Source organism: Pseudophryne corroboree, chromosome 3, assembly GCF_028390025.1.
Source record: "Pseudophryne corroboree isolate aPseCor3 chromosome 3, aPseCor3.hap2, whole genome shotgun sequence".
NCBI lineage: Eukaryota > Metazoa > Chordata > Amphibia > Anura > Myobatrachidae > Pseudophryne > Pseudophryne corroboree.
Window position 1 is genome coordinate 16,238,581 of NC_086446.1, and position 16,151 is coordinate 16,254,731.

A 16,151-nucleotide genomic window follows, 5' to 3' on the forward strand; every position below is an offset into this window, starting at 1 on the left:
TCCCCAGCATCCTCTAGGATGTAAGAGAAATAACCTTTAAAGCACAGAAATAATGTTATATTAGTATTGCAGGTAAGTAAAAGATACATATCAGAAGAGCCAAAAGCCTATCGGGGTCATTCAGACTCGGCAACAATAGTGGCCCGCAGCAGTTTGCCGGTTGTGGCAAAACGCACATGTGCAGCAGCCACACAAACACGCATTGTGGTCGCATTCCTGAGGGGTTAACGTGGAGTGAACTGGAACCGTTTTCCGGGGGCTGCGTGATGTCACATCTGCATTCATCTCTGATTAACCCCCTATGAGCTTCCAGAGTGCACCTCATATCTCATCTTTTACTCATTTTTTGCAAGTTAAGTCAAATGATAGGAGACCGGTAGCACCACTACTTTCAGGATTATTACACAGAACACACATAAAGGCTGACAAATAACAATAAATGATCACATACAAGGGATTAATTAGAAAAAAGGAAGCATAATAATCATTAAGTCCTAATTATCAACTGGTTCTGTGCAGAACCCATACACCTCTTTACTGCCTCCAGCAGCCCCTGGTACTGCACTGTGAAAAACCGCCCTGTCTCCCCCTCTGACACCTCAGTGCTGTTTGCGGACAAGATTACCCACATAGACACTGCCTCCAGCAGCGCCGCTATTGTATTACTGCCACCCACCCTGTCTCTCCCCACTTCTGCCACCAGCCCTGTCTCCCATCACTACTGCCACCCATCCTGTCTCCCCCTCTGACACCTTAGTGCTGCTTGAGGACAAGATTGCTCGCAGACACTGCCTCCTGCCACGTCCTCCCTCCCTCTGCCACCTCAGTGCTGCTTGGGAACAATATACCCACAGACAATGCCTCCGGCATCCCCCGCTACAGCAATAGTGCCACCCATCCTGTCTCCCCCCTGACATCTCAGTACTGCATGGGGTTTCTTGGTACTGCTGGTAACAGTCCTTCATCTGCAGATGGAAGAAAGCAAGCAGGGCAGTAAGGAGGCAGAAGCTGCTTCTGGTACCACGGACCCTGGTCACATAGGGCTGGGAGTCAGTAAGCAGATTATGTAATAGTCACTATCTTACAGGCAGCCGGTGGAGGGAGCAGAGAATGGGCGTTTTGAGGCAGGAACGGGCTGATTAGGTAACAGACTGGCTGCTGGATTCTGTACAAGCTACAAGTGGTGCAATTTTTTTGCTGTGAAACCCAGGTAGAGGATATTACAGTGTTCTGTGTGTGATGATACAAATACATGTATGACTGTCTGTCTGTCTATGTTCCTCAGATGAGGATCTGATTGTGGCTGATACCTGATGTCTAAGTGTCACTCCACCATCCAGGACACCAAGATTCCACACAGGATAAGCATTTTGTAACTCTGAACCCCCAAGTGTAAGTCTGGTTGGTAGGCAAAGCTGAGCTGTAGCCCTGCCCTTTGTTGGTGACCTTCTATCATAAGGACCTGTTTCACCAGGACTGAGTCACAGCCAACTGGCATCACCCACACCTGGAGCTCAGCTAGACATTTAGGATTGGTATTGGGTTCTCACTACCCAGAGCAAAAGACAGGTCATCAGCATAGCAGTGGTAAACGAGGACATGACGTCTGATTGTTTCACCCTGCGGTAGCATGTATATTGCAAAAATCATGGAAGATAGGATAAGAACGTTACATGGCAATGGTAAGTATACTCCAGAAGAATAAAATGGTTCCTAACCTAAGTGATGTCTATTGTGTGCAACAAGAGCTTATTTCTCAGAACATGGAAACGGCCTCTCACCTGTCTGAATTCTCTGATGTGCAACAAGTTTAAATTTATGAGTAAAACATTTCCCACAATCAGAACAAGAAAATGGCTTCTCACCTGTGTGACTTCTCTGATGTGTAACAAGTTGTGATTTCTGTGCAAAACATTTCCCACACTCAGAGCAAGAAAATGGATTCTCACCTGTGTGACTTCTCTGATGTGTAACAAGTTGTGATTTCTGTGCAAAACATTTCCCACACTCAGAGCAAGAAAATGGATTCTCACCTGTGTGACTTCTCTGATGTGTAAAAAGTTTTGATTTCTGTGAAAAACATTTCCCACACTCAGAGCAAGAAAATGGCTTCTCACCTGTGTGAATTCTCTGGTGTGTAACAAGAGCCGATTTGTTTGCACAACATTTCCCACATTCAGAGCAAGAAAATGGCTTCGCACCTGTGTGACTTCTCTGATGTGTAACAAGTTGTGATTTCTGTAAAAAACATTTCCCACACTCAGAGCAAGAAAATGGCTTCTCACCTGTGTGAATTCTCTGATGTGTAACAAGTTGTGATTTCTGTGCAAAACATTTTCCACACTCAGAGCAAGAAAATGGCTTCTCACCTGTGTGAATTCTCTGATGTGTAACAAGAGCTGATTTGTTTGCACAACATTTCCCACACTCAGAGCAAGAAAATGGCTTCTCACCTGTGTGACTTCTCTGATGTGCAACAAGTTGTAATTTATGAGTAAAACATTTCCCACACTCAGAACAAGAAAATGGCTTCTCACCTGTGTGATTTCTCTGATGTGCAACAAGTTGTAATTTACGTTTAAAACATTTCCCACACTCAGAGCAAGAAAATGGCTTCTCACCTGTGTGACTTCTCTGATGTGTAACAAGTTGTGATTTCTGTAAAAAACATTTCCCACACTCAGAGCAAGAAAATGGCTTCTCACCTGTGTGAATTCTCTGATGTTTAACAAAATCTGATTTGTGTAAAAAACATTTCCCACACTCCGAACATTGAAATGGATTCTCACCTGTGTGAATTCTCTGATGTGAAACAAGATTTGATTTTTGTGCAAAACATTTCTCACACTCAGAACATGTAAATGGGTTCTCACCTGTGTGACTTCTCTGATGTGTAACAAGTTGTGATTTCCAGGTAAAACATGTCCCACACTCAGAGCAAGAAAATGGCTTCTTACCTGTGTGAATTCTCTGATGTTTAACAAGATTTGATTTGAGTGCAAAACATTTCTCACACTCAGAACATGTAAATGGCTTCTCACCTGTGTGACTTCTCTGATGTGTAACAAGTTGTGATTTCCAGGTAAAACATTTCCCGCACTCAGAGCAAGAAAATGGCTTCTCACCTGTGTGACTTCTCTGATGTCTAACAAGAGCTTGATTGCATGCAAAACATTTCTCACACTCAGAACATGTAAATGGATTCTCACCTGTGTGACTTCTCTGATGTATAACAAGTTGTGATTTCTCGGTAAAACAATTCCCACAATCAGAGCAAGAAAATGGCTTCTCACCTGTGTGACTTCTCTGATGTCTAACAAGAGCTGAATTGTATGCAAAACATTTCCCACACTCAGAACATGGAAATGGCCTCTCACCTGCTTTAGCTGGTTGAGGGGTAATAAGGTTTGTGCTCTGTGTAAAACATTTGGCATCTATAGAACAGGGAAACACTGTATCTACTGTCAGAGCTGTAACAGATGCACCAATATCAGAGTGATCAGGAGAACATTTCCCAGGATCAGAGGGATCAGCTGATAGAGCTGGATGTATAATTGGAGTAATGGGGTTAGCTTCTGGAGAATCCTGTCTACTGTCATTATCTTTTATTTCACAATTCGGGGATAACATTAGATGTCCTTCTGAGATATTCCTGCTTGTGTGTCCATCTGCTGAAAATAAAACATATTATGGAAAAGTTAAATTTTCTGTAACAATATTAATCTTGCAAATAGAAGACCACCCTCTGGGACACTTAATTGTAAATGTGTGTGTATAATAAAACATAACTTTTAATGAAGGCTTTATAATATTGTGTCTCAGGCTATCATTGTGTCCACCCTCCCGAGGACATTCACAATAACAAATGTAATATCATAATAAGACTAAAGGCCCATACACACTTGACGATGCACACGTCGTTAACGACCATCGTTAACGACTTCCCTTGAACTTCCCTTGAACAGCTGAGCAAACGACATGAGCATACACACTACCAACGACGAAAGACCAAAGACGAAAGACCAAAGACCATTCATCGTTGAAGCATCCAAGCTGAACAGTTTATTAAAATAATGAGCTGGGAACAGGGCTGGTGAACAGTGGCTTGGTCGTTGGTCTTTCACACCATACACATTCAACGACGTCTCTGGTCGGTAACGACCATAGTGGAAATTGAGCATACATGCTCCACAGATAAGCGAGGGTCGTTAACGTCCCGCGGGGCCGCGCATCGGTGGTCGTCGGATGCATACACACTTGACGATATAATGAGCGACGTCGTTGATGAGGGCTGAAATGAACGATGTCGTTCATTTTATCGTCAAGTGTGTATGGGCCTTTAGGGTGTGTACACATGGTGAGATAAATCTGTGAGATTTTGACTATATAGTCAAAATCTTATGAAAAGTTAGTGCATATCTCATGGTGCTAGGCAGCTTGCGATACAGATTCGATCCCGATGCGCGCTCCCGTGGGGTCGGTATCGTAAGGCTAGATAGACTGTGCAGGCAAGTCAATCTTGACTATCTAGTGTACAATCTAGTACATAGTATAGTCAAAATTGGCACTTAGTCAAAATCGTACATAGACAAAATCTCAAGCACAGACAGTCAAAATCTGTACAATCTGTGCTATCTGGGGGAGTTCAAGGGAAATTGCATCGTCAAAATCGAACATAGCAGGGGTCTCACCGTGTGTACACACCCTTAGATATATCTCTCTCGTACTGGTAACTAACCATGAAGTATAAATGGAGATGTAGTCACTCACCAAGTCCTATGTCAGCACCAATGTAAAACAATGGATGAGGAACATATCGTATGAATTGGAGATTCTAGATGAACAATAACATCAGTCATATGAGCTGATGGATCAGAGAAATGTCTCCTAATGTTACTCCTGGAAGCATGGGTAAGGTAGCATTCCTTTGTGTGTGCTCATACGCTGGTAAGCCTGTACATGTGTTACTCACCCTTATGTAAGGTATATTGCTACAGCAGAGTAGGTGTGGAACAAGGTACTTTACATGCAATACACCATATAATACCCTCAATCATCATCATTTGCTAAGTTATAATCCACTTTAACACCCACATAATCAGTGTCTTTCCTCCATACTCTCAATAGTAATAAGGATGTGTATACGGTAAGTATGATACAGAGAATTACATATCAGAATCTATACAGCTGCCTCCATACTTCTGCTTCTCATATGTGTACTACTGAAAGCAGTGAACATCTGAGTGAGAGTGCAGGGAAGACAGCAGAGTCTGATGAGAAAGATTGGATCTGCCTTTGCAGGGATGTACCAAACCGTCACCCCTGTAAGTATATAAAATAATAAATAAGAGGGGCGTGGGCGGAGTCCATCCAGACGTGCTTTCTGGAGTTCTCCTCACTAAGTGGCTTCTTATCTACCCTACCTGACAGCTCCCAGCCGCCGCTGGGACCAAGACCCAATCTATTAAGTCCCAGCCCTCCTCCTGTCCTATAGCCGCAGAACTCTGCTTGCACCAGCCACCGTTCACCGCCGCGGCCTAGTAAAGCCGCGGGCTGTAATTCGGGGCTGGTTGCGACCAGTCTCTCCTGCACGCTCCGGACACCTGACTTGGAGGTGCTTTTGCCTCGGGCGGGAGTTCACTGTCCCGCACATACGGGTGCGCAGCTCCCGCTACTGCTGGGACAGAACGGGCTGCCCACAGTCCCCGGTGGTGATATTGGGAAGTGAGGTGGCTGCCATTTTGGATCCTAGCCCTGGTCATCACATGCTTTGCCTTCTGCATCTGCCTTCAATAAGGTTTGAAATTGATCTAAGCTGCTAAATAAGTGTCCTGACGGCTGGACCGGGGTCACTACACTAAATTGAAGCCTTTGCCTGGAGGTGAAACTATCTATTTATATGGTAAAAGTATATTCTACTTCCTCTCAGTCTACATGCAGAGCCTAGTATCAAGAATCATCTGAGTACAGCTCATTACACCGTAATTTATTACAACCTCACAGTATAAAAATAAGATTTTACTCACCGGTAAATCTATTTCTCGTAGTCCGTAGTGGATGCTGGGAACTCCGTAAGGACCATGGGGAATAGCGGCTCCGCACGCAGGAGACTGGGCACAACTAATAGAAAGCTTTTAGACTACCTGGTGTGCACTGGCTCCTACCACTATGACCCTCCTCCAAGCCTCAGTTTGGATACTGTGCCCGGAAGAGCTGACACAATAAGGAAGGATTTTGAATCCCGGGTAAGACTCATACCAGCCACACCAATCACACCGTATAACTAGTGATACTATACCCAGTTAACAGTATGAAATATAACTGAGCCTCTCAACAGATGGCTCAACAATAACCCTTAGTTAGGCAATAACTACATACAAGTATTGCAGACAATCCGCACTTGGGATGGGCGCCCAGCATCCACTACGGACTACGAGAAATAGATTTACCGGTGAGTAAAATCTTATTTTCTCTGACGTCCTAGTGGATGCTGGGAACTCCGTAAGGACCATGGGGATTATACCAAAGCTCCCAAACGGGCGGGAGAGTGCGGATGACTCTGCAGCACCGAATGAGAGAACTCAAGGTCCTCCTCAGCCAGGGTATCAAATTTGTAGAATTTTGCAAACGTGTTTGCCCCTGACCAAGTTGCAGCTCGGCAAAGTTGCAAAGCCGAGACCCCTCGGGCAGCCGCCCAAGATGAGCCCACTTTCCTCGTGGAATGGGCTTTTACTGATTTAGGATGCGGCAATCCAGCTGCAGAATGCTCCAGCTGAATTGTGTTACAAATTCAGCGAGCAATAGTCTGCTTAGAAGCAGGAGCACCTATTTTGTTGGGTGCCTACAGGATAAAAAGCGAGTCAATTTTCCTGACTCCAGCCGTCCTGGAAATATAAATTTTTAAGGCCCGGACTACGTCCAGTAACTTGAATCTTCCAAGTCCCTAGTAGCCGCAGGCACTACAATAGGTTGGTTCAAGTGAAAAGCTGATACCACCTTAGGGAGAAACTGGGGACGAGTCCTCAATTCTGCCCTATCCATATGGAAAATCAGATAAGGGCTTTTACATGACAAAGCCGCCAATTCTGACACACGCCTGGCCGAAGCCAAGGCCAATAACATGACCACTTTCCACGTGAGATATTTCAAATCCAGTTTTAAGTGGCTCAAACCAATGTGATTTTAGGAAACTCAACACCACGTTGAGATCCCAAGGTGCCACAGGAGGCACAAAAGGGGGCTGAATATGTAGCACTCCCTTTACAAATGTCTGAACTCCAGGCAGTGAAGCCAGTTCTTTCTGGAAGAAAATCGACAGAGCCGAAATCTGGACCTTAATGGAACCCAAGTTTAGGCTCATAGTCACTCCTGACTGTAGGAAGTGCAGAAAATGACCCAGCTGAAATTCCTCTGTTGGGGCCTTCCTGGCCTCACACCACGCAACATATTTTCGCCAAATACGGTGATAATGGTTTGCGGTTACTTCTTTCCTAGCTTTAATCAGCGTAGGAATGACTTCCTCCGGAATGCCCTTTTCCTTTAGGATCCGGTGTTCAACCGCCATGCCGTCAAACGCAGTCGCGGTAAGTCTTGGAATAGACAGGGCCCCTGCTGTAGCAGATCCTGTCTGAGCGGTAGAGGCCATGGGTCCTCTGATATCATTTCTTGAAGTTCTGGGTACCAAGCTCTTCTTGGCCAATCCGGAACCACGAGTATCGTTCTTACTCCTCGCCTTCTTATTATTCTCAGTACCTTTGGTATGAGAGGCAGAGGGGGGAACACATAAACCGACTGGTACACCCACGGTGTCACTAGAGCGTCCACAGCTATTGCCTGAGGGTCTCTTGACCTGGCGCAATATTTATCTAGTTTTTTGTTTAAGCGGGACGCCATCATGTCCACCTGTGGCCTTTCCCAACGGTTTACCATCAGTTGGAAGACTTCTGGATGAAGTCCCCACTCTCCCGGGTGTAGATCGTGTCTGCTGAGGAAGTCTGCTTCCCAGTTATCCACTCCCGGAATGAACACTGCTGACAGTGCTAACACGTGATTTTCCGCCCATCGGAGAATCCTTGTGGCTTCTGCCATCGCCATCCTGCTTCTTGTGCCGCCCTGTCGGTTTACATGGGCGACTGCCGTGATGTTGTCTGATTGGATCAGTACCGGCTGGTTTTGAAGCAGAGGCCTTGCCTGACTCAGGGCATTGTAAATGGCCCTCAGTTCCAGAATATTTATGTGTAGGGAAGTCTCCTGACTTGACCAAAGTCCCTGGAAGTATCTTCCCTGTGTGACTGCCCCCCAGCCTCAAAGGCTGGCATCCGTGGTCACCAGGACCCAGTCCTGTATGCCGAACCTGCGGCCCTCTTGAAGATGGGCACTCTGCAGCCACCACAGTAGCGATACCCTGGTCCTTGGAGACAGGGTTAACAGCCGATGCATCTGAAGATGCGATCCGGACCACTTGTCCAACAGGTCCCACTGAAAAGTTCTTGCATGGAACCTGCCGAATGGGATTGCTTCGTAGGAAGCTACCATTTTTCCCAGGACTCGCGTGTAATGATGCACCGATACCTGTTTCGGCTTCAGGAGGTCTCTGACTAGAGATGACAGCTCCTTGGCTTTCTCCTCCGGGAGAAACACTTTTTTCTGGTCTGTGTCCAGAACCATCCCCAGGAACAGTAGACGTGTCGTAGGAACCAGCTGTGACTTTGGAATGTTTAGAATCCAACCGTGCTGTTGTAGCACTTTCCGAGATAGTGCTACCCCGACTAACAACTGCTCCTTGGACCTCGCCTTTATAAGGAGATCGTCCAAGTACGGGATAATTAAAACTCCCTTTTTTTCGAAGGAGTATCATCATTTCGGCCATTACCTTGGTAAACACCCTCGGTGCCCTGTACAGTCCAAACGGCAGTGTGGTAATGGCAATCCTGTACCACAAATCTGAGGTACTCCTGGTGAGGATGGTAAATGGGGACATTCAGGTAAGCATCCTTGATGTCCAGGGATACCATGTAATCCTCCTCGTCCAGGCTTGCAATAACCGCCCTGAGCGATTCCATCTTGAACTTGAATTTTTTATGTATGTGTTCAAGGATTTTAAATATAAAATGGGTCACACCGAACCGTGCGGTTTCGGTACCCCAAACAGAGTGGAATAGTAACCCCGTCCTTGTTGAAGTAGGGGCACCTTGACTATCACCTGCTGGGAATACAGCTTGTGAATTGCCTCTAGCACAGCCTCCCTGCCTGAGGGAGTTGTTGGCAAGGCAGATTTGAGGAAACGGCGGGGGGAAGACATCTCGAATTCCAGCTTGTACCCCTGAGATACTACTTGAAGGAAACAGGGATCCACCTGTGAGCGAGCCCACTGATCGCTGAAATGTTTGAGGCGGCCCCCCACCGTACCTGGCTACGCCTGTGGAGCCCCCGCGTCATGCGGTGGACTCAGAGGAAGCGGTAGAAGAATTTTGATTCTGGGAACTGGCTGACTGGTGCAGCTTTTTCCCTCTTCCCTTGTCTCTATGCAGAAAGGAAGCGCCTTTGACCCGCTTGCTTTTCTGAAACCGAAAGGACTGTACCTGATCATACAGTGCTTTCTTAGTCTGTGAGGAAACCTGAGGTAAAAATTTTTCTTCCCAGCTGTTGCTGTGGATAAGAGGTCCCAGAGACCATCCCCAAATAATTCCTCACCCTTATAAGGCAGAATCTCTATGCGCCTTTTAAAGTCAGGATCACCTGTCCAGTGACAGGTCTCTAACACCCTCCTGACAGAATGGACATTACATTAATTTTGGATGCCAGCCGGCAAAATATCCCTCTGTGCATCCCTCATATATAAGACGACGTCTTTAATATGTTCATGTTAGTAGTATCCCTGTATGACAGGGTCACCGACCACGCTGCAGCAGCACGATCTGCAGGTCTCAGTCTAGTACCTGAGTGTGTAAATACAAACTTCAGGATAGCCTCCTGCTTTTTATCAACAGGTACCTTCAAAATGGCCGTATCCTAAGACGGCCGTGCCACCTTTTTTGACAACCGTGTGAGCGCCTTATCCACCCTAGGGGATATCACCCAGCGTAACTTATCCTCTGGCGGGAAAGGGTACGCCATCAGTAACTTTTTAGAAATTACCAGTTTCTTATCGGGGGAACCCACGCTTTTTCACACACTTCATTCACTCATCTGATGGGGGAACAAAACACTGCCTGCTTTTTCTCCCCAAACATAAAACCCATTTTTAGAGGTACTTGGGTTAATGTCAGAAATGTGTAACACATTTTTTATTGCCGGGATCAAGTCACGGATGTTCCTAGTGGATTGTGTATATGTCTCAACCTTGTCGACACTGGAGTCAGACTCCGTGTCGACATCTGTGTCTGCCATCTGAGGGAGCGGGCGTTTTTGAGCCCCTGATGGCCTTTGAGACGCCTGGGCAGGCGCGGGCTGAGAAGCAGTCTGTCCCACAGCTGTTACGTCATCCAGCCTTTTATGTAAGGAGTTGACACTGTCGGTTAATACCTTCCACCTATCCATCCACTCTGGTGTCGGCCCCACAGGGGGCGACATCACATTTATCGGCCTCTGCTCCGTCACCACATAAGCCTCCTCATCAAACATGTCGACACAGCCGTACCGACACACCGCACACACACAGGGAATGCTCTGACTGAGGACAGGACCCCACAAAGCCCTTTGGGGAGACAGAGAGAGAGTATGCCAGCACACACCAGAGCGCTATATAATGTGGGGATTAACACTATAACTGAGTGAATTTTCCCCAATAGCTGCTTGTATATACAATATTGCGCCTAAATTTAGTGCCCCCCCCTCTCTTTTTAACCCTTTGAGCCTGTAAACTACAGGGGAGAGCCTGGGGAGCTGTCTTCCAGCTGCACTGTGAAGAGAAAATGGCGCCAGTGTGCTGAGGGAGATAGCTCCGCCCCTTTTTCGCTGACTTTTCTCCCGCTTTTTTATGGATTCTGGCAGGGGTATTTATCACATATATAGCCTCTGGGACTATATATTGTGATTATTTTGCCAGCCAAGGTCTTATTATTGCTGCTCAGGGCGCCCCCCCCCCCCAGCGCCCTGCACCCTCAGTGACCGGAGTGTGAAGTGTGTATGAGGAGCAATGGCGCACAGCTGCAGTGCTGTGCGCTGCCTTGGTGAAGACTGATGTCTTCTGCCGCCGATTTTCCGGACCTCTTCTTGCTTCTGGCTCTGTAAGGGGGACGGCGGCGCGGCTCCGGGACCGAACACCAAGGACGGGCCTGCGGTCGATCCCTCTGGAGCTAATGGTGTCCAGTAGCCTAAGAAGCCCAAGCTAGCTGCAAGCAGGTAGGTTTGCTTCTTCTCCCCTTAGTCCCTCGGTGCAGTGAGCCTGTTGCCAGCAGGTCTCACTGTAAAATAAAAAACCTAACATATACTTTCTTTCTAGAAGCTCAGGAGAGCCCCTAGTGTGCATCCAGCTCGGCCGGGCACAAAGATCTAACTGAGGCTTGGAGGAGGGTCATAGTGGGCACGCCCCCAAAATGACTAAAACGGACCCTCGGCGTGTGGCCACGCCCAGTCAGCAGGAACCACACCCCTCTCATATGAGGCCACTCCCCCTTTTCGGAACGCGCGAGAATCCTTAAAAGTTGGGAGGTATGCAAACATATACACAGACACTAACACACACACACTCTCTCATACACACACACACACTCACACACACACACACACACACACAGAGAAATACACTTTCTTTCCCTCACTTTTTCCAACTCACTGATCTGTGTCTGGCTGGGAGTGGCAGAAAGGATGGATCTGTAGCAGTGGCTTATGTCCCGAGTAGCTCCGCCCCCTGAGATCCAGAGTAGCCCCGCCCCTCATCGTTGCATAGCTCCGCCCCCTTTTCGTCTGATCACTGCCTTTGTCACTGGGGACTCTGGAGGCGGGAGGAGGAGGATGAATGTGTCAGGCGCCGTGCAGCAGCAGTAGGGGAGACAGGCGCCGGCAGCTTGGAGGTACTGCAGAGCAATAACAAGCAGCTCAGTCGGTCGGGCCGCTTGTCATTGCACGCTGGTGTGAAGCAGTGGGCCGGGCAAGATCTGTTTGCCCACCCCTACTCTAGATGGTCCTGTTACTCTACGCTCTATACATTCTCTGTTATTTACATTTAAGGACTGAAATAACCTCAGAACTTAACTCAAATATTCAAGCTTTGAGGTCCGATATCAGTGAGATTTGCACTCGTACAGACTAAGTTGAAAGAGATTGTTGCGTCTCACAATGATCTGATTTCAGCACATGACACCCTTCAGGAAGACATGGTCTCCATTCGTGATAAAGTCATTGATTTAGAAGACAGGTCTCGGAGAAATAATATCAGAATAATGGGCATTCCGGATTCTGTTACAAATGCTGAGCTTTATGATTATGCCACGGACCTCATTCAGAAACTTTCACTGAAGGCTTCTGCCGCTGACTTTCTTACTGATAGGCTACATACACTCCCAAAGTCCTAACAGGCCCCTATCCAAGCACCGAGGGACACTCTGCTCAGGGTCCACTTTTTTCATATTAAAGAAGACATTCTACAGGCTGCTTTGTCTTCCTCATCCACGGCTGAGTGTCTGGATAATCTGCAGATATTTCCGTATCTTTCTCCTGCGACGCTGGCGAAAACACATCTATTCAACCCAAATGCTACAGCTTTATGCAAAGTAAATGTGTAATACAAATGGAACTTTCCTACTAAGCTTATTGTGATGCAAAATGGTGCCTTCACAGTGATACCTTCACCCGAGGATGGCCCTGCTATTCTGAGAAAGTGAGACATTCCTGTTGTCCTCCATGACACTTAACCTAAACCCATCCCGCAGGAGTGGTCTTCTGTTTCAAATGAATATGCTAAAGGAGTAAGACTGTTAGAGACACTCAGAGTTTGTTTCCTACTGTAACATGTGCCAACTGGGACTAAGTTACTGGGCATGGATCTATTTTTGGCCCAGATTTATTTGCTCTTGTTATGAGTTTAAAAATAAGAATTTACTTACCGATAATTCTATTTCTCGTAGTCCGTAGTGGATGCTGGGGACTCCGTAAGGACCATGGGGAATAGCGGCTCCGCAGGAGACTGGGCACATCTAAAGAAAGCTTTAGGATCAGGTGGTGTGCACTGGCTCCTCCCCCTATGACCCTCCTCCAAGCCTCAGTTAGGATACTGTGCCCGGACGAGCGTACACAATAAGGAAGGATTTTGAATCCCGGGTAAGACTCATACCAGCCACACCAATCACACTGTACAACTTGTGATCTGAACCCAGTTAAAAGCATGATAATAGAGGAGCCTCTAGAAAAGATGGCTCACTACAACAATAACCCGAATTTTTTGGTAACAATAATTATGTACCAGTATTGCAGACAATCCGCACTTGGGATGGGCGCCCAGCATCCACTACGGACTACGAGAAATAGAATTATCGGTAAGTAAATTCTTATTTTCTCTGACGTCCTAGTGGATGCTGGGGACTCCGTAAGGACCATGGGGATTATACCAAAGCTCCCAAACGGGCGGGAGAGTGCGGATGACTCTGCAGCACCGAATGAGAGAACTCCAGGTCCTCTTTAGCCAGAGTATCAAATTTGTAGAATTTTACAAACGTATTTGCTCCTGACCAAGTAACTGCTCGGCAAAGTTGTAAAGCCGAGACCCCTCGGGCAGCTGCCCAAGATGAGCCCACCTTCCTTGTGGAGTGGGCATTTTAAGATTTTTGGCTGTGGCAGGCCTGCCACAGAATGTGCAAGCTGAATTGTACTACAAATCCAACGAGCAATCGTCTGCTTAGAAGCAGGAGCACCCAGTTTGTTGGGTGCATACAGGATAAACAGCGAGTCAGATTTTCTGACTCCAGCCGTCCTGGAAACATGTATTTTCAGGGTCCTGACCACGTCAAGCAACTTGGAATCCTCCAAGTCCTTAGTAGCCGCAGGCACCACAATAGGTTGGTTCATGTGAAATGCAGAAACCACCTTAGGTAGAAAATTTGAGGACGAGTCCTCAATTCTGCCCTTTCAGAATGAAATATTAAGTAAGGGCTTTTATATGATAAAGCCGCCAATTCTGACACACGCCTGGCTGAAACCAGGGCTAACTCGTTACTTCCATGTGAGATATTTTAAGTATACAGTGGTGAGTGGTTCAAACCAATGTGACTTTAGGAAACTCAACACAACATTGAGATCCCCAAGGTGCCACTGGAGGCACAAAAGGAGACTGTATATGCAGCACCCCTTTTACAAATGTCTGAACTTCAGGCACTGAAGCCAGTTCTTTTTGGAAGAAAATCGACAGGGCCGAAATTTGAACCTTAATGGACCCTAATTTTAGGCCCATAGACAGTCCTGTTTGCAGGAAATGGAGGAAACGACCCAGTTGAAATTCCTCTGTAGGGGCCTTCTTGGCCTCACCCCACTCAACATATTTTCGCCAAATGCGGTGATAATGTTTTGCGGTTACGTCTTTCCTGGCCTTGACCAGGGTAGGGATCTTCAGGATCCGGCATTCAACCGCCATGCCGTCAAACGCAGCCGCGGTAAGTCTTGGAACAGACAAGGCCCTTGCTGGAGCAGGTCCTTTCTTAGAGGTAGAGGCCACGGTTCGTCCGTGAGCATCTCTTGAAGTTCCGGATACCAAGTCCTTCTTGGCCAATCCGGAACCACGAGTATAGTTCTTACTCCTCTCCTGCTTATGATTCTCAGTACTTTTGGTATGAGGGGCAGAGGAGGGAACACATACACTGACTGGTACACCCACGGTGTTACCAGAGCGTCCACCGTTATTGCCTGAGGGTCCCTTGACCTGGCGCAATATCTGTCTAGTTTTTGTTTAGACGGGACGCCATTATGTCCACCTTTTGTTTTTCCCAACGGTTTACAATCAGGTGGAAGACTTCTGGGTGAAGTCCCCACTCTCCCGGGTGAAGGTCGTGTCTGCTGAGGAAGTCTGCTTCCCAGTTGTCCACTCCCGGAATGAACACTGCTGACAGTGCTATCACATGATTTTCCGCCCAGCTAAAATCCTTGCAGCTTCTGCCATTGCCCTCCTGCTTCTCGTGCCGCCCTGTCTGTTTACGTGGGCGACTGACGTGATGTTGTCCGATTGGATCAATACCGCCTGACCCTGAAGCAGGGGTTTCGCTTGACTTAGGGCATTGTAAATGGCCCTTAGTTCCAGAATGTTTATATGAAGAGATGTCTCCAGGCTTGACCATAAGCCCTGGAAATTCCTTCCCTGTGTGACTGCTCCCCAGCCTCGCAGGCTGGCATCCGTGGCCACCAGGACCCAGTCCCGAATGCCGAATCTGCGGCCCTCTAGAAGATGAGCACTCTGCAACCACCACAGGAGGGATACCCTTGTCCCTGGTGACAGGGTTATCCGCTGAAGCATCTGAAGATGCGACCCGGACCATTTGTCCAGAAGGTTCCACTGTGCGTGGAATCTGCCGAATGGGATTGCTTCGTAGGAAGCCACCATTTTTACCCAGAACCCTTGTGCATTGATGCACTGAGACTTGGTTCGGTTTTAGGAGGTTCCTGACTAGCTCGGATAACTCCCTGGCTTTCTCCTCCGGGAGAAGCACCTTCTTTCTGGACTATGTCCAGAATCATCCCTAGGAACAGAAGACAAGTCGTCGGAATCAGCTGCGATTTCGGAATATTGAAAATCCAATCGTGCTGCCGCAACACTACCTGATATAGTGCTACACCGATCTCCAACTGTTCCCTGGATCTTACCCTTATCAGGGAATCGTCCAAGTAAAGGATAACTAAAATTCCCTTCCTTCGAAGGAATATCATCATTTCGGTCATTACTTCAGTAAAGACCCGGGGTGCCGTGGACCATCCCTACGGCAGCGTCCGAACTGATACAGTTCTGTACCATAACCTGAAATACCCTTGGTGAGAAGGGTAAATTTTGACATGAAGGTAAGCATCCTTGATGTCCCGAGACATCATGTAGTCCCCTTCTTCCAGGTTTGCAATCACTGCTCTGAGTGACTCAATTTTGAATTTGAACCTCTGTATGCAAGTGTTCAAAGATTTTAGATTTTAGATTTTAAAATCGGTCTCACCGAGCCGTCTGGCTTCGGTACCACAAT

At 47.2% G+C, this 16,151-nt stretch overlaps 1 protein-coding gene across 2 annotated transcripts in view; it reads right to left on the reverse strand.

Annotated features, from left to right (window-relative positions):
* The window catches only part of LOC135056976 (zinc finger protein 271-like), a 79,143-nt gene continuing 62,992 nt past the window's right edge, over nt 1-16,151 (reverse strand). Inside the window, exon 6 of one of the 2 annotated variants that reach the window (XM_063962791.1) lies at nt 1-3,668. In XM_063962791.1, coding sequence (XP_063818861.1) covers nt 1,750-3,668 — 1,919 coding nt within the window. In that variant the 3' untranslated portion in view covers nt 1-1,749. Of the gene's footprint in view, nt 3,672-16,151 lie in introns of both variants that reach the window. The other variant, XM_063962790.1, reaches the window with a different exon arrangement.